The 19,139-nt window shown below is 45.8% G+C and overlaps 1 protein-coding gene across 5 annotated transcripts in view; it reads left to right on the top strand.

The window, feature by feature from the left end:
* The window catches only part of LOC138525768 (prolactin receptor-like), a 1,166,304-nt gene that overhangs the window by 781,909 nt on the left and 365,256 nt on the right, over positions 1–19,139 (top strand). For all 5 annotated transcript variants that reach the window (XM_069635962.1, XM_069635963.1, XM_069635967.1 and 2 more), the window contains 2 exons: positions 7,863–8,032; positions 13,985–14,141. In XM_069635962.1, coding sequence (XP_069492063.1) covers positions 7,863–8,032; positions 13,985–14,141 — 327 coding nt within the window. The remainder of the gene's footprint in view (positions 1–7,862; positions 8,033–13,984; positions 14,142–19,139) is intronic.

The raw sequence follows: 19,139 nt of genomic DNA, 5'->3' as shown, positions 1-19,139 counted from the left end.
AGTTCCGTTTTTCTGCAGTTCGTTTTGCTTCGGAGACTCAGTGCGCCTCGATAGTTCTGCGACGCAGTTATTGTGAGAAAGATATTCGAGATGTCCTCATTGTCAACCCCGACTACCCCGCGTTTGGGGTTCAAGAAATGTAAGACCTGCGGTTCCAAAATGTCGATCACGGATCCACACAGAGAATGTCTGTGGTGCCTCGGTGAAAACCCCGACATGGAGGCCTGTACTAAGTGTCAGGCAATGACGGGCAAGGCCTTGCGAGAGAGGAAGGGAAAACTACAGGTAGGTCAAAAACCCGATCGAAAAGCCTCAAGCGTCGAGTCAAGATCCCATGAGGAGAAATCTCCTCGATGCGAAAGCCGAACACATAGGTCTAGGTCCCGAAGTGGTTCACACCACTCTTCTTCGTCGATGAAAAAGTCTAAAAAGAGACGCCACCGGTCCACTTCCAGCTTGTCTTCAGACGAATCCCCCAAGAAAAGGAAATGCCCCACAAAGCATTCTTCCTCCGAAGAATGGGAAGCATTTAGAGTTAAAATGATGGAGGTTTTCGAAAAGGCTAAGCCTTGTTCCGCGCCTTCCTTGGAAGCCGGCCGAGAGTGTTACCGTTCCGACACTTGCGCGTCCTCGAGCCCGGGTGATCGAAGGAGGAAAGATCGGAACCTCACAGGACCCCGAGTGATAAAGATTGCTTGAGTCGAGTTGACCGCTCAAGGTCATCGCCGCCGACCAGAACCCGACACACCTCGAAGGACGATCCTTCTAAGAGCGTCTCAACGTCTTCTAAGCCAGCTCCGTCGGCGACTGCTATTTCGTCAACGCCATCAATGTCTTTTTCGACATTGACCCTGATGCCTTCGGTGCCAAAAGTTTCAAAAGCTCCAGTTCAGCCAGAAACTGACAAAATAGCAGCAAAGGAAAAAGCTGCAAAGACTACAAAACCTTCAGCCTCCACTGTAACAGCTCCTCCAGAAAAAATGTATAAACCTCTACCAAGGAAGGAATATTTTAAATCCTTGACTTCAATTTTTGAAGAACAAGAAAGTTCTGAGGATGAGGATGTTCCTTTTGGCCTAGGGTATGGCACCCCTAATGTCCCAGAATGTCTAATCTCTGAGGAAAGCAGAATGAGGGTTTTAGTGGAAACCTTGCATAACGCAAGTGGAATTGACACATCACCTGAGACAGATTTTGGCAGACCACAACCAGGGGAACATGCAGTCCCTCATACAGACAACTAATGACCAAGGTGGTGGATTATTTAGTATGGGCTAGACCACCACCTCAGTTCATCCAGGATGACTTGACCGACCTATTGGATCATGGCCCCACCGAAGATCCAATTTTATCCTTCGTTGTAGCATTACAGAATAGGGTGGCCAAAAATTGGGAGACCCCAGACTCAATTCCTCCTGTGTATAGGTCCCTCACTTCAAAATACCGCCCTTCCAGTAGCGATCCCGGCTATCTTTCCAAACACCCTACTCCTAAAAGTCTGGTGGTCCAGGCAGCCACAGCTTCTAATAAGGTGGCGTACCCTTCTATCCCTCCGGATAGGGACGACAAGCGTGTGGATGGTTGGGCACTCAAGGTATTTTCAGCTGGGAATATGGCATTAAAATCTGCCAACTCCACATGTGCCTTGGCAAAATTTTCGAACACTCTGTGGGAGTGCATTTCAATGGCGGCGGAGCACATACCAGTAGGGGAAGAAAGGGAAGGATTCCTAGCCATCGTTACAGATGGAAAGGAAGCCATGCAGGAATTCCTGCAGTCTGGATTGGACACTGCAGATAGCGTGAGCAGGTCCATGGCCTCTAGCACAGTAATACGCAGATTTGCATGGTTGCGAAAGTCGGGTTTCGCATCAAACGTGCAAAACCGTCTTTTGAACATGCCTTTTGACGGGTTTCACCTTTTCGGCAATAAGGCTGACGAGAGCCTTGAGAGGTTGCAGACCTCAAAAGCAGCAGCCAAATCTTTAGGAGCTGCTATTAGGCAACCTACGCCTTTTTGTGCATCAGTACAATCTTGGAGGGGACGTTCCTATCGTTATTACTCCTCATATGGAAAGGCGAAAGGAATGGCCAGTCAAAGAGGTCAGAGAAAAAACACTCGTGGTGGACGAGGTAAACATGCTCAGCCAGCCCCAGCTGCAGCCTCTTTGCCATCAGCAGCTGCAGCAACCGCCACACAACAACTTTGAGGACTTGCATCACAAGACACCTGTAGGAGGCAGGCTGTCACAGCATCTGCAAGAATGGCAAGCCATTACTTCAGATGTTTGGGCTCTATAAATAATAGCCCAAGGTTACTGCCTTCCTTTTCTAACGCAACCTCAAAGCAATCCACCGGGGAGACACTCTTTGAAGCTTCCAGACCCACTCCTACAGCAGGAAGTTTTAACCCTGCTAGAGAAAGGTGATATAGAACCAGTACCTGTAGCGGAGAGGAACAAGGGATGGTACTCCCCATATTTGTTTATTCCCAAAAAGGACGGAAGACTGAGATCCATCTTGGATTTAAGAGGCTTGAACAAGCTCTTCAGGAAGGACAAGTTCAAGATGGTTACTCTTTCTTAGACCTTCAGGCCCTTCAACTTCAGGATTGGTTGGTGTCATTGGACCTTCAGGATGCTTATTTTCATGTGCCAATCCATCTCAAGTACAGAAAATACCTGAGGTTTGCAGTTGGCAACTCGCATTATCAGTTTCGAGTCCTACCATTCAGGTTGACCTCTGCCCGAGGGTCTTCACCAAGTTGATGGTAGTGGTGGCAGCGCACCTCAGGAGAGGGGGGATTCACATCTACCTTTACCTGGACGATTGGTTGATCAAGGCGCATTCTGCCGAGCAAGCCCTGAATCATCTGAAAGTCACATGCCACTTCCTCCACAGACTGGGCTTCTCCCTCAATTTCAAGAAGTCACAAATGACACCTTCCCAACAGCTCTAGTACATAGGGGCTGTACTAGACACATCCTTGGGAAAAAGCTCGCCTCCCAAGTCGAAGGCTCAAGACATTCTTCAGATGGTTTCCAAATTCCAAAATGCCCAAATTATCCAGGCCTACGACTTCTTGAGGTTGCTTGACCTCATGGAATCCTGCATTTTCCTAGTGCCAGAAGCACGCCTGAGGATGAAATCCCTTTCAATACGCTCTTAAGACTCAATGGTCCCAATTCTCAGGAAAATTACGGATCTCTTTCAGATGCCGAACAAGGTTCGACAGGATCTTCTGTGGTGGACTTGGACAAAGAACATCCTAAAAGGAGAACTTTTTTTGCAACCATGGGCAAAGATTACAGTAGTGAGGGACGCCTCACCCATGGGATGGGAAGCTCATGCCAACGATCTGACAATCAGCAGTCGTTGGTCTCCATCAGAGTACAAACTACACATCAACCTTTTAGAGCTGAGAGCAATCAGACTAGCGCTGAAGGCTTCTGCCTTCTGTCAGGGGAAAAAAATGTCCTGATAACGACGGACATCACAGTGGCCATTCATTACCTAAACAAACGAGGAGGTGTAGGATCACTACCTCCTGTGCAGAGAGGCAATGCAGCTCTGGTATTGGTCAATTCAGGAAGAAATCTCCTTATCAGCAGTTCATCTAGCCGGGGAGAAGAATATGATGGCGGATGCTCTGAGCAGGCAGAGTACTGTGTCCCACGAGTGGGAACTGGCTTAGGAAGTCCTCTAGGAGATCTTCACCCTTTGGCGAATCCCTCAAGTAGACCTGTTTGCGACCGGAATCAACCGGAAGTGCGAAAGGAATTGCTCAAGGGAATTTCCCCCGAGAGGAGGCCTACGGGACGCGTTCGTGGTGGAGTGGAGCTTCCCACTGCTATACGCGTTCCCTCCGATCCCCGTCATTCCTCAAGTCATCAGGCAGCTAAGACGGTTCAAAAACCACATGATCCTAATTGCCCCGGATTGGGCCAGGAGAACGTGGTACCCGGACCTTCTAGATATGTCCATCTGCCCACCGTTACGTCTTCCTCAGAGAGGGGACCTTCTCTCAGAAAAGGAGGGCCAGGTTCTCCATTCAGAGGTCAGGACTCTCAACCTTCATGCTTGGTATCTGAAAGGCTGAGATACAAGGATTGAGACATCCTGGATAACATAATGGAGGTGTTGCTTTCGGCCAGAAGGCCAGCAACTAAATCTTTATACCGCTGCCGTTGGAACAAATTCTGCAGCTGGTGTAGAGATAAGGATATTGACCCTTTTTCATGTAGTACACCGATGGTGTTATCTTTCCGCATATATTTGGCAAATTCAGGCCTTCAAGTTGGCACAATGAAGGGTTACCTCGCTGCGCTATAAATCTTTAAACGCACAGCTGAGGAAACCTCATATTTCAAGTTGCCTCTAGTCATTCAGTTTCTGAAAGGGTTGACTAATCTCTTCCCCCAACTCCTTTTCAAGTTCCCCTGTGGGATTTCAATCTAGTCTTAACATTTCTAATGGGTACTCCATTTGAACCTCTTCATTCCTGTCCATTAAGGTTTCTCACTCTAAAAATAGTCTTCCTAGTGGCTTTAACTTCTGCCAGAAGAGTGAGCAAGATGGTATGTGGAGGTTTGCAAGATAAAGCTTGTAGGCTTTATCTTGCAAACCTCCACATACCATATTTCACAAAGATGGGATAGTTCTTCAAGTGAAGCCAAATCTCCTCCCAATGGTTGTCTCAGAATTCCATATCACACAAAAAAATAACCCTGCCTTCATTTTACCCTCCTCCTCACCCAGGGAAAGAGGAAGAGAGATTGCACAGGCTGGATCCAAGGCGTGCCTTCAGTTTTTACATTAACAGACTTGCAAGGATTAGACAAGCAGATCAGTTTTTTGTGGGGTATGCAGGGCATAAACTAGGCTTACCTATCACGATACAGGCTATTTCAAGATGGGTAATACTGACTATCGTAGAGTGCTATAAATTGGCAGGAAAAGATCCTCCTCAACACCTCAGGGCTCATTCAACCAGGGGTATCGCAGCCTCGTCAGCTCTCCAAAGAGGAGTTCCAATTAAAGACATATGCGCGGCTGCCACATAGTCGTCTGCACATACTTTCAGGGTCGGATTGGCCCCTCTGCATTTCGGCATGTGGCCTTGCCGAAATCGGCCCTGTGGAGTAGGGGCTGGTTTCTGGCCATGCCTGGGCTGGTTTGGAAAAAAACATAGAAAAAAAAAAAATCCAATTTCTTTTTTTCTTTTTTCAAAAAAGCCTTCTTACGTCGATAAATGAGTACCAACACAGGTTGGGTGATATTGTATGCATATTTGTTCCAAAAAAAGAGCTTAAGTGCTAAACAATAACATATTATCACTTGGCCTTGGACGTCTGCTTGGATTCACCGTGATTTAGCGTACTTAGGCTCAATGCTATTTGATGACAGTTCCTGTTTTGTCAAGGGGTGAAAGGTTGTGTTTCATCGCTTCCCGGGATGTCACTTTGGGGGGGAGGGTCTGCAATCAGAGGTCTAGGGTCGTGAGGCGAGGGGTGGGCCACTTTTTTGAGGCGAGGGGTGGGCCACTTTTTTTTGGGTGACTGGGACTATTTCTTGTCCCAGTCTGACCCTGCATACTTTCACCAAATTCTACAGTCTAGATTCCTCCACTAGCCAGGAGACTAAATTTGGGAAAGCTGTATTGCACTCTGTGCATCTTTAAAACGATCATTACGTTTTACTCCCGCCTCCTATACATATTACTGCTTTGGGAGTTTATCAAAGATGAGGAGTACGTGGGAGGACACAATCCATTCGAAGAACAAGTTACTTACCAACTGTAACGTTCTTTCGACTGGATGTTCCTCCCACATATTCCTTATCGCCCCTCGCATCCTTCCCCGCAGTATATCTTCCCTTGTAGTTGCAGCCTACACTCCTTCAAGGGTACTAACCATCTCATACTGGGCAAACACAGCACCTCAAAACAGAAATGAGCAACGGACGCTGCGCGAGACTATTTATACCTATAGTGACTTTGGCGCTGATACAGAGTCCTTCGAGGGACACTGGCTCGAGGGACGTCAACGTGCAGCGCCCTCTACTGTGAAAAAAAATTCCGAGGCCAGCAAGCTGGAAGTGGATTTATCAAAGATAAGGAATACGTGTGAGGAACATCTAGTCGAAAGAACGTTACAGTTGGTAAATGACTTGTTCTTCTTAACCCCTGACATTGCTACTGGTCTAACTGCACTTGTTTGTTTCTTGTTTGTTTTGTCAAGCGCTAATATGTCTATGTGCCCTTTGTCCTGCGCTATACAAATAAAATAAATAAATGAAACCCCCAAATTGGCTTTGGCTCCTCTGGCTCTCTCATTAGTTTTCACTCTTTATAGGCCTGTATTTTGCACAGGACTCTGTTGCTTGTTAGCAACGTTTCTTTTCTGCTATCTGAATCCCATACATAGGTTTGTAGGTAAATGTTTGATCTTCTATGACCAAGCAGTAGTATTCACACAGAAAGGTGTGAGAACCATGAAGCTAGTAATGCAGACAAGCCACTGCCCACTTTTCTCACCCAACTAAATAAGTAACACTTTTGTTTCATGAACATATGCTGAAACGGAGCTCTCAAATCATGTTCTGTAGGTCCTGGCATTGTTACTACGTGTAATTTTGTATTCCTGCAGAGTTTATACATACAAGAACCTGAATGAAATATGATGTGAGTGTGCAAGCCAAGACTGGTTGGTTATTTCACACCTTGGACATGACAACTTGAGATCCTGGACTTTGCTACTTTCAAGACGTAGACACATAACATTAAAGGTGGTGTGATATTTACAAGTGTAGTAATTTATTGACACAGACAGGTAGTTGTTCTACCACATAACATGCATAACATTTTGCCGTTCCCCAAATAAGTAACTCACACAAGCAAAAAAACAAAGTCCAGATCAGGACACAGCTCATCTGTGGCTAGAATGGCACCCGGGGGAAGCAATGAGGGTGGGCACTTATTGTTAAACAATGTGGCATTTGGGCTGTACTGTCTGCTTAAATTAGCGATGTTGTACCATTGAAATGTTAAAGTTTGCTGTTAGAGGATCTCATTCACAACCGATTGTGGCAACCTGTAGAAACAAATGAGGGATGCTAATGTAGCTGTGAGAGAGGTATCATCATCGGACAGGGACTAGTGGATTGGATTTGTACTCCAATGTCAAAGCAGGTCTTTGAAGGTTCATAGACGTCTTTCACAAGTGCTTAAAAAAAGCAGCGAGGGAACTTTGTCTCTCAATTTACATACACGCCTGTGAGTTTGTAAAAAACTGAAAGGGGCAAACACTGATTCCTAGAGAAGATATAGATCAAAGAAATGGCTGCTTGTTTTGGTCAGGTATTTAAGAAGCATACATCAGATACACAATGTGATGAGTGTGTGCTTCTTGACGAGTACAACATCCTTACCAAAAGGTGCCTTTTTAAGCAGAGCACGCTCGGTGCCCAAACTCTTCCACCCCCTCCACATCCCCATCAGAGCAAGAAAGCAACACTTAACAAGGTCTTATAATGTTTTACAGCTTACCAGCTCAAGAGGAGTGGTGAAGTGATTAGCTTCAAAGAGCCTAGCAAGTAAAATGCAGATGTGTACTGTAACACTAAAATGACAATGCCAAGACTGTGAAAATGGTTGTAAAATGTAGTGAAATTGTAACATGTAAAAGTTATAATGTTAAAAATATGTAAATAGCAGGAACAGGTCTGCCTACGGAAAGGACAAAACAATTGACTTTGCCAATGCTTGTTTTGATCATAATTTGGTCATGGTTTGTATTTACATAAAAAAATGTCACTACAGTTCCTGGCTTTTCAACTCTTTTTTTGGGGATTCCTGTATTCCAGTGGAACCAGACCCTCCTTTGAACCTGAGCTGCGATCCTGCAACTTGGGAGAGCACTGCTTCCGTGCTGATCAGCTGGAGCCCCCCAGATTCAGCAGACGTTGATAGTGGATGGATGTCCCTTGTGTACCAGCTGAACTTCAGGCCTGCTGCCTTGCAGGACGACTGGAAGGTCAGAAGTTCCAGGAACCCTTCAATGGCTTTAAACTAAAAATCAGAAAACCTAATTTCCTCCTTCCACAATCACCCTCAGGAACTTCCATCTACCCTCTGAGCTTTTTCCATACCCCAAGCCAGTATCCATTGCTTCCTCCCTCTCTCCTAATGACTTTGCTATCTACCTTTCCTCTAAAATCTCTACAATTCTTGACATTCACAGCCATTCCTGATCTCCCTTCCCCACCCTCATTCTGTTCTCTGTCTCTCTGCCTTACACCGTCTACTCTCGACTATTTCTCACCCGTCTCTCCTACCAAATAAGCAGCCGTCCTTTGCAGTGCAAAACCATTTTGTGTTTCTACTGTGCCGTTTGCTCTTCAAAGGAGCAAACACCTGTAATTCTCTTTGAGCTTTTTAACTCCTTCTCGCTCTCTGCTTGGCTCTTCACTGCCTAATTCGAAACTGCAATTGCAGTATTTCTTTTGAAGAAGCCTTCTGCTGAACCAACTGTCCCAGTGAAGTATTGGCCAGTTTCCCTTCCACCCAATTATTTAAAGGCGCTTGAGTTGGTGTCTTCAGTAGGATCACTAAGTACCTTGAGGATAACGGCTTTGGAGATCCAGTTCAATCTGTCTTCCATAGTAAACACTGTCCTGAAACTGCACTCATTTAGGTCTCCAACTTCCTCTCTGATGCTCACCAATCCAAACTCTCTGATATACCCATCATTTTGAACCTCTTTGCCACTTCATACACTGTCCACCACCCCTCTCACCTCTCTTCTTTGAGCCTCATGCTGAACTCTTCAAAAATGTAAGTCCTGTTTCTAAAGGTTTATAGTGCTATCCCTCACCTCTCCTATCTCCTTCTTGCCTGAGCTTCTTGCTCCCACCCTCACAAGCTTGGGTTGCTCTTTGACAGCGACAACCAACTGCAACGACTCATCACAACCATCACCTCTGCTGCTCATATTAACCTTCTCTACATTCTAATAAAAATCCAACCATTTCTTACTCCCCTCTCTTTGACAACTGAAAACTCAAATCTCCATACTTGTGCTCAACAAACTCGACTACTGCTCATGCCTACTTCATGGACTTCCTCTCTACTCATTACTCCTTCTTGACAAAGTCCTCAACTTCACTACTTCTACTCTCTACAACCTACCCAGACCCTCCCCCACTTCTACCTATCAACACCATGCTGGTTGGCTCCATTTGCACAACCACTCCCTTTTCAAGTAATTTCTCCCAGTCTACAAAAGTATCAATGACGTTGCTCCTCAGTACCTGAATAACTGTATTTCTGTCTACTGTGGCGAGTCAGAAGAAGGACACAGTCTCTTGGAGTACATGATGTACATGTATTTATTCAAAAGAAGATTATAAGTCCTCACTTCCCCTATGACTATGGGTGGTCCCTGCTTACTTTTCTAACTAATGTGCTCATCAGTTTATCGTGAAAGTCCAAAAGGAAAAAGTCTGCCGTCCAAAAATACCCTAACTGACCATGCCACTATATAAAAAAACGTATATAAGGAGAATGACTCTGTTCTCCTGAGGGTACTTCTATTTATTTTAGTAGTAGGAATTCCTCACATAGTATCTTTGGATAGCTTGCATTAGTCTCTGTAACTCCTCAAGGGCTACTTGTGGTTTTCCCTTATCCTCAGAGTTCTCCTTTGTGTTTCTTATGTCAGAGTAGCAGTTTTCTCTTGGCCAGTTAAGGTTTGTATTACTTTGGTATGTTCCTTTATTTAACTTCACTTGTTGGATTTCTCTAAATTCAGGTTCACTGTAATTAGTCTTAGTTGTTTCTCTTATTCTTGTATATCTTGGTTTGGGTCTCTGCCTGTTTCCCAGTGTACGGTTATCCACAATTGGTTTCTCTGGGTGGTTGTTCATTGTTTCTCTTATATTATTTCCTCTTTTCTCCCCATAGTTAAAGTAATTTCCTTAAAGGGGGCTTTTATGATGTGATTTCTGATGAGAGGAGTTTTGTACATAATATACAGCTTATTTCTTGGCAACCTGTTACATTCGTTGCCCACATTTCCTCTATTTTGTGGGGTAATGCTTTCAGGAGCCTCGTTGCTTCGTGATCTCTTCTCTAGTCTACTGTTTTATGTTGTAGTTGGGCATTCGGCTGCATCTTTCATTTTCTCTCCTCTTGGCGATAACCTTGAACGTAGACAAGGTATCTGGCATCCTGTGTCCGTTGATACTCGGTGGTATGGACGACATTGCAGGGACAGATTGTCCACCACAGGGTTCCCGTGGTCTCGCCCCCGCTTAATGTCAGGTTCCGGCCCCACTGCTTTCTCTTGCTCGGATGGCACCCTGGCTTTTGTCTCTTTCTCTGGTTCCCGTCTCGGGGTTCTTGTGCTCAGCTGACACCTTGGGTCTGGCGTTCCAGCGTCTCTCTACTCGTTTCCCTTCTCTGAGCTTGTCGTGCTTGTCTGGTGCCCTGGGTCTGGTGTTCCAGTCTCTCTCTCTTCATTCCATCTCTCTAGGTCTGTCATATTCGCGCTTCAAGTGAGTTTTCAAACTCGCAGGCTTGCCGACTTGTGCTGACTCAGCCTCTCTTCTCTGTACTTCGGACCTCCATTATTTTTAGATTCCCCAATTTGCTCTCATGGTCCACCCACAGGAACCAGCGCAGGCATTAGATCGTTCAACAAACGGCAGGCAGCCAGGCTGGGCTCTCCAGTCGTGCTCCTTTGGCCTCTTTATCTTCATTCACAGACTCTGGGACACCTTGAAGCGCTTCGACTCTGCAATGCAGAAACCAGGAAGACATCAATATAAATGAGTGCATTCATTCAGAGCAGGATCTTAATAACATTAAGTGGTGTCATTGCTATTCTAACATAGTAGTTTATCACCTCTATTGATTTATGGAATATGGTTTATTGCATACATTTCATCCTGAATAGTTGTGCATGTTGTTTATCCATAATTGCATTGGACAGTGTTTTATGAGAAATTACACAAATGCATTTTTTATTTCACAGTTTGATTGATTGCCTTTTGCAGACCCACATTATCTGTAATGCTAATTTCCCCCTTCAGAGCAAGTCATACGTGTTTTGTTTAACATGTTTCAATAAAGATATCCTATATTTTGTCAAGTTGATTTACAATGTGGTTTGGTGTTTTTAAAACTAGTTTTACTGAGAACAGAGTGTTATGTTAGCTCTTGAATAACAACTATGTTGAAAGCAGAGTTCAATATTTGGGTCTGACCTGGATTTGAAGTGCGCTTAGGTTTAAACAAATCTAAATATTGAAATGTGAAGTAGAGTTGGATAGCTGCAGACTCTGGGTTGCAGAGACTTTGCCTCTATCGAGTAGAAATATAATGTGAAAAATGTTTGCCTCCCAGAGTGTTGCGCTTATCCTTATGCAATATCACAATATAATTCAAATACACAGTATCCAAATTATAATTAGTCAGCATTTATTGGATGCGTTCACCCGACATGTGTTTTGACCACTGGTCATCTTCAAGGCTTTAAATGTACGCTTTCACACTGCAAATACACTTCCTAATTACTAATACTTGATATTAATGTGTGCCGTCCTTGCTATACCCCTCACTTTCTTGAGGTTTTCACAGCTTGCATGGATAGTCAACCGTATTTTCACATCAGAATGGTCTACATTCTTCAAATGCTCATCATCTCCATGGTGGTTAGAATCCACTTTAAGATCACTAATTCAGAGGGATGACCTGTAAGGAATCGTCTCAATACTGGCGTGCCGCGTGCTAAGCCTCTTAGCACGCGGCACGCCAGTATTGGGATGAAAGCAGTGAATGTTGGTGTAACACTGACAATAGGTTTGGATGCAGTGTTGTCTAATGCGTACATTTCCAAGGTATGATACAAGGAAACCTGGCCTCATATTCCAACTCCTTCACTTGATCAAATAAACCACTTTACCTTGCTGTTTTTTGTTTTATTTATCTTCTAAAATTGGGATCACCTTGTTGTTATTCTATCAGGTATGTGCTGTTCAAAAAAGCCTCATTCCTGCATAATACACTAATATGGCATTCCATATAAAATAATGTCCATTTATAGAGAGAAAACCACAGGCTTAATTGTTACATTACTTACGCATTGAAACTTCACTTGTGAGCCAGAGGCCCTTCACAGACAAGTCAAACAAATGGGAGGTTGCTGCATTTGGTGGATTGAGAAACTTCCCTTTTGCTAGATCTCCATAAGAAAACAAATTAGTTGAAATGGTACGACTTGTCCTCGGGTTAAACAAGAATAGTGATGGCCAACATTTCTACTTACAACACAATATAGATGTTGAGTGTGGGGGTAGCATTAGGTTTGCTTGCTCAGGCAATTTATGGTTGTGTCCAATTTGGGTCTAGGAGTCAAAGTTCCCAAACACCAGCAACACTATGTGATCCAGGGCAAGTTACCTGGTCTCTCTGTTAACTTAGCTGGAAACATTTAAAGTGCATAAAACGTACAGAAGAACATTATAAAAAAGGAGGCTGTTCTTTTCGTTCTTGAAAAATGTATGGCCGTACCACTTGCACGTTTGTGCAGTCTTTAGTTCTTCTGTTTTAGTCATAGGTTCACTCATAACAGCAAGGTTTGTAGTTGGAACAATGGAGGTTTTGTGTCTTTTTTTCATCCACAAAATGGACAACCTTTTCCTCGACCCAACCTGCTCAACCCCTCCAACTGCTGAACCCCTATTCTTTCCTATGAGCAGTTGCATATTGGCCGATCCCAGGTGATCGACATAAGCAACCGCTCATCGTCCCTCACAAAAATGAATCCCTCCACCTCCCCTTTTGTACTTTTACCTATCCCCCTATCTGTTTGCTTCTTTCCAAGCCCGCAAAATCCCACCTTTCCTGTTGCTCCACCCGGACTGCCCCCACACACAGTCCCTATGTTGCACTATCCCTTCCGACACTCCCACCCACGCCCGCCCGCCTTGCCCGGTTAGTTACCTACCGCGAATAGTACCCCTCTGCCCTCACCTTCTCAGATCTCCTCTAGAGTTGCGTGTTATACCCTGCCCCTTTACTTCCACGCCATTCCACTGGACTCCCCATGTGTGTCTTCACTTCCTCCCAACCCTTCCCCACCTTAAATGTACACCCCCACCATGCATTCAGCTAGCCCCTTCCATGCCAGCCGCTCCTCACCTTGCATGTTTGGGTCCCTGCTCGTCACTAAGAGGTCGATTAGTTGGACAGGTCGACCGCTCCAGCCCGCTCCAGCCCGCTCCAGCCCATGGACCACTTAATGACAAGCACTGCCTACAACGATCAGTTGGGGTCAAGCCAAAGACCTGGTACCGAGGGAATACAGAATGTCTATGTGCAAGGGTTTCAGACTCTGAACATGCTGCAGGTTATGGGCTACTAATATCATGAAGATTAACAAAATAATAAACATTGATAACTAGGCCCACGCCCGATCTTGTGAGCCATGGCCCCTTTGTAATGCTTTAGAGACACCCACTGTGTTCCTCTTACTTAAAGCATTATGCAATGGGGAGTCCAGAGACAAACACCCTACCCATCCCCCCCTGCACAACCAATATGGGAACGAGAAGCATTTTTTAGCCGCTCCTGGGTAATTGTTAGCTGATCCATCATCCTGAATTCAGAATAAAGGACGCTTAGAAACCCTTTCAGGTCTCTTATGGGAAGAAAGTGGTAGAAGTGGTAATAAAACCCTGTGACAACTTATATTTGACCTGCATTTGCTGCTTCATTTGGACACTAATGGTATGTCAGGGAGAGAGGGGGGATGGACTGATCCTTAGTGGGTGTGATACTTACTCCCCTTGTTTTCTTCTGCTACTCGAGAGTATCTTTACATCAAGAGATGGCCGTCATGAAGGGCAAGTTTGTTTTTGAATTTACCTTTACCACCTACGTACTAGGCATGCTTGAACACATGTCTTTTTCCCTCCTTCCACAGATAAAAGGACCTTTAACAGAAACACGGCTGCATCTGTTTGACCTGGCTCCTGGAGAGTCATATCTGTTGCAAGTGCGCTGCAAACCCAACAAATCCGGGCGTTGGAGTAACTGGAGTGAGATTGTAGAGCTGCGCTTCCCAGGCACACTAACTCAAGGTAAACCCAGCATTTGCAGTACACCTAAACCTTCTGTTAAATCTGCCAAGTATTGTATGCATTTTATTTTTTGTCATGTCCATTTGTAAAACCTGCCAGCAGAAATCTAGCCTTTTTTCCACCTGTGAATTTGATAGGTTGTATTCTTGTTTGCCGGTCAACTGCCACAAACAAGGCAGTAGACAAACGTTACAAAGAGTGGTTCAAAGTGTTTCATGCACCATGGCTTCATCAGGACAATGCAGCAAGTAATCACATGACTACAGGCGATTCGTACACCTATTTCATGTTTGTCTAAAAAGGATCTGTCCTTGGCTAGTTGTGACATTCCAGTCAATGGCTTCAAGTCACTTGCTGTTTTTATGTTGTTAGTTTTTCTGCTCTGGTCTTAATTATCCAAGCACCCATGCACCTTTGTCTAAGCAGAGCCAAATCTACAATTGGAAAGGGTGGTAGAATAAGAAGCATTTGATCTTTTCAGTCAAGTTAAGGTTAGGAAACCAGCTGTACGCAAGGGTAACATGGATAGTGTTGGTGTGGTACTTAGGGGGCATGGCGCTTCCACTTGGAACACCTGACCTAAAGGTCACGGTTTATCACTTAATTGTCCTTATGGTGGTAAGGGGTTTCAAAACATGAGAAGGTAACTGTGTTAAGCAGGGTAAGTTATCGTTGAAATGATGATCCAGCCAACATTTAATTTGTTGTTTAACTGTCCAGGGCAACAAAAAGCTTTTCTTCAGGCAGGTCTAGTACAACAAAAGCAGATAACTCCTTCATATGAGAGAAGCCAGCCTAACCTTTTGCACAGTGTAAATAGTTTGCATTTCACAGTGTCATAAAAAATATGGCAGTAAAGTGTAACTTTGCTCAGCACATCAACAATGCAGAGCTGTTGCTTTAGTAAATAGCTATTTAGGGGAAGGTGAGAGAAATGCCATTATAAATTGTCCTATTGTTCACAGACTTTCTTTTTAAATAACAATCCACTTTGTTCAGACTACAACAGCAGAGGAGAAAATAACACCCTTTTGTTTTGATGAACAGGTTGTAAAGGAACCCCTTAAGATTTCAGATTAATATTTCTTATGCTCCTCCAAGTTTGACTGACTGGTTGCTGGGGAGGAGGGAAGGAAGAGGAAGGCGGGGAAGCCAGTCAACTTGGACAGTGAGCCAAAACCGTCTGTTATTGAATCATTTTCATATTTCAAGTACCCCTGACTCTCAGTATTTTAAAATTACCATGCAGGATTGTCACCCAAAGGGTGTGCATGCTAATCCCAGGATATATGCAATGTTCACCAACTATTTTCTCTAATTTTTGTGGGTGATGTTGTACCAATGCGTTTACATTCATTCAATGGATTGCCTTTCTCCCGCAGATTCCTCATCTGTTAGATATCCTCATCCAGCTCTGCTGCTTCAGAAATACTTCGAAAGGGGGGTATAGTGGATCTTGACTCGGCCGTCGAGCCGTCTAGCTTGGTGCTCGATTGCCGGCTCCGGGCGTGACGTCAGGCTTCGTATATATACAACGTCACTATGTCCCACACCTCAGCTCTTCTTTTTTCTGCACACTTGACGCGCTGCTTTGGGGACACAATGATCGAGTCTTCAACTCTACTTGACGTATTTTTGTCAGAATTCAATTTTTTCCTTGACCGCAAGATGTCCTTCGCCCAGGTTTCAAGTTTCAAGCAGTGTTCCGACTGTATTTCCAAAATGTCGGTTACCGACCCGCATGAGATATGCCTAGGCACGGTTCACGACATTGAGGGGTGTGCGTTGTGCACTAAAATGCACCCGAAATCAGGGCGCAAGCGTGCTGCTAAACTTGCTTTCGGCTGACCGCCTTCAAAATCTCCTTGAGTGGTCGAGAATCCGGTGCTTGTAGGCCGAGACCGAGGGGCCTACCCCGGAAAAAAGATAAATGGAAACATCGGCAGAAGAAGCAGCAGTCCCATTCCAGGAGCCACTCCACTCTTTCATGCCATCATGCCGCAAAAAAAAGAGGCGTCACCGTTGAGACTCTGATTCGTCAATGGAAGGAGGTAGCCTTCGACTGGGCCTACCACTCGTCAGGAGTGGGAAGATTTCAAGGTTGCCATGCTTGAAATGTTTCATAAACATGCCACTGCAGACACGAGGGCCACCCCAAAGCAGCAGGCCTCGGAGGCAACAGTGTTGCTTGTTAATACTGACCCCTTACAAGCCCCAGTGCCGATGCCATCGGTGTCAGCGTAGCCTTTGGCTTGATGCCAAAGAAGGCACCAAAACCTTTGATGCCAGGGCTTTCGTGCGCAAATCAAGGTCTGAGCGCCCCTGACACCGTCGCGGTTTCACAGACTTAGTCGACACCGACAGTTACCTTATCAGTGCCGAAGTGCAAGCCCTTGGCACTGACGCTGTGCAACAAATCCTTTACTCCGCTCTCCCAGACAGATTGTTTTTGGCACTATTGTCATCCATTTTCGGCATTGATGACGCGGATGACCAGGGGGGAGTCGATCCTATTTTCATGGGAACAGGGGGCGTTGACTATTTCGACGACCAAGCTCAGCTTTTAGAGCTGGCACTGGGGCTTCACGATGCCAGCGGGATGGACACACCTGGGATTCCAGCAAAGCCTGCCATATACCCACACCCATGTGAAGTTTAGGGCACCTTGACACTTTGGGACTGCAGGCATCGTCAATGCCAATACAATGGTACAAGCTAACAGATATACTGAATGATGGTCCGGTTACGGAATGGAACATGCCTTTGAATCTGGCAATTGCCAACCCTGTAGCCTCTCTGTGGCATCATCCCTGCTCCATCCCCCCAGTCAGCTCCTCCATGACCGTAAAATATAGGCCGGCAAGAGTAGACCCAAAATTTCTGTCTTCTCACCCTTCCCCGAAGGTCTTATCGTTCAAGCTGCCATAGTCTCCACCGTTCCTGGAAGACTGGACAGTATCTGGGGGAAGTCAGCGGAGCAGGTTTTGTCTCACCAAGACGACACCTGCTCACTACTCCATGGGCTGGGCTTCTCCCTGAACTTGAAGTCTCACGTGATGCCAGTCCATAGGCTCCAGTTCATCGGAGCAGTCTTAGAAAATCGGGAGGGGAAGGCCATTCCCCCCAAAGTCAACAGCATTGCGTAGATAGTGAACCAGCTCTGGAACCATGCCACCTTACCATCGGCATCCTTCCTCTACCTTTTAGGCCCATGGTCACCTGTATCTTTCTAGTGTCAGAGGCCAGGCTGCGCATGAGATCTATTCAATGGCTCTTACGGGGCTAGTGGTCCCAGTACCTCTGAACCCTCTGACTCCCTCAGGGTATCCAGGGTAGTGGTCAACGACCTTGGTAGGTGGACCGACAGCAGCGATCTCATGGCAGGGGAGCCCTTCTGATGTCTGTGGCCTCAGGTCCGAGTGGTCACAGATGCTTCTCTGAAGGGTTGGGGTGCTCACTGTGAGGATTTGCAGGTGACTGGCCTTTGGTCAGCAATGGAAGCCAGGTGACACATCAACAGGCTTGAGTTGCGAGCTATCAGGTTAGCCCTGTGAGCATTGGCGCCGTCTCTGAAGGGGAAGCATGTCCTTATTCTGACAGACAAAACAGTGGATGTGCACTATCTGAACAAGCAAGGTGGCGTGCGCCCTCTCCCCCTCTACAGAGAGACGATGCAGCTGTTGTTCTGGCTATTGGAGAACCAGATCTCGGTCTCTGTCTCGGTAGTTCATCTGGCAGGCAGAGAACAGTTTGGGTGGATGCTCTGATCAGACAGAGCATGGTCTCACATGAGTGGGATAAGTGTGCCAGGAAATCCTGGAGGAAATCTTCTCTCGCTGAGATACCCAACAGTGGACCTGTTTGCCACAGAGTCAAACAGGAAGTGCAGACAGTTTTGCTCAACAGAATTCACAGCGAATGGCGCGCTAGCAGACGAGTTTCTAGTGGACTGGACCTACCCTCTCCAGTACGCCTTCCCTCTGATTCCCGTCATTCCTTGGGATCTCAGGAGACTCAAGAGGTTCCAAGCAACCATGATCTTGATCATCCCGGACTGGGTGAGGAGGACGAAGACCGTCTGGATCTGACCATCTGCCCACCTCTCTGGTTGCTTCGGCGGCCAGATCGCCGATCCCAGTCGGAAGGTTGGGTGCTGCACCCAAACCCAGAGTCCCTCAACCTACATGCGTGGCTCTTGAGAGGATGAGATATGATGACTGGGACCTCTCTGAGGAGGTGCTTGAGGTGTTGCTGGTCGCACGCAGAACATCCACAAGATCTCTGTACGCGTGCAGGTGGTGACGATTTGAGACGTGGTGCAGGGAACGCGAGATTTACCCTATTTCTTGCCCCACCACTTCAGTGATGGAGAGCCTTCTGTCACTGTCCTCAGCATGCCTTCATGTCATCACAGTGAAAGGATATTTGGCGGTTTTGTCTGTGTTTAAGAGGTCCCTGGATCAAGGTTCATATTTTACAATCTCAGTCATGGCTCAATTCCTGAAGGGCCTTGTAAATAAGTTTCCGCCAACTTTGTTGTCCCAGATTGGGATCTTAATCTGGTTCTAACTTTCCTGGTGGCGGCTCCTTTTGAGCCCATCCATACCTGTTCTTTGCGGCTGCGCTCTTTGAATACAGCTTTCTTAGTGGCAATAACATCCGCTAGGAAGGTTAGTGAGTTGCAGGCCCTTTGTTGAAAACCGCCCTTTCGGCTATTCTTGCGAGAAAAGGTCTCACTTAAAGTAAGGCCGGGATTTCTACCGAAGGTGTTGTCCGAGTTTCATCTATCGCAGGCCATAGACCTGCCAGTCTTCTACTCACCTTCACACCCTTCTAAACAAGAGGAGCATTTCCATCGACTAAAATTCCAAAGGGGCCCTGAATTTCTACGTTGCAAGGACGTCGGAATTCTGAAAAACTGACCAACTCTCTTTGGCCTGTTCGCTAGCCCGTAAGGGTCTGGCAGTAACAAAACAAACAGTATCCCGGTGGATCATT

The sequence above is a fragment of the Ambystoma mexicanum genome, chromosome 7p, assembly GCF_040938575.1.
Source record: "Ambystoma mexicanum isolate Mex_15411 chromosome 7p, UKY_AmexF1_1, whole genome shotgun sequence".
NCBI lineage: Eukaryota > Metazoa > Chordata > Amphibia > Caudata > Ambystomatidae > Ambystoma > Ambystoma mexicanum.
Note: the sequence above shows the minus strand (reverse complement) of the source record. Positions and strands in the feature narration are given on the sequence as shown.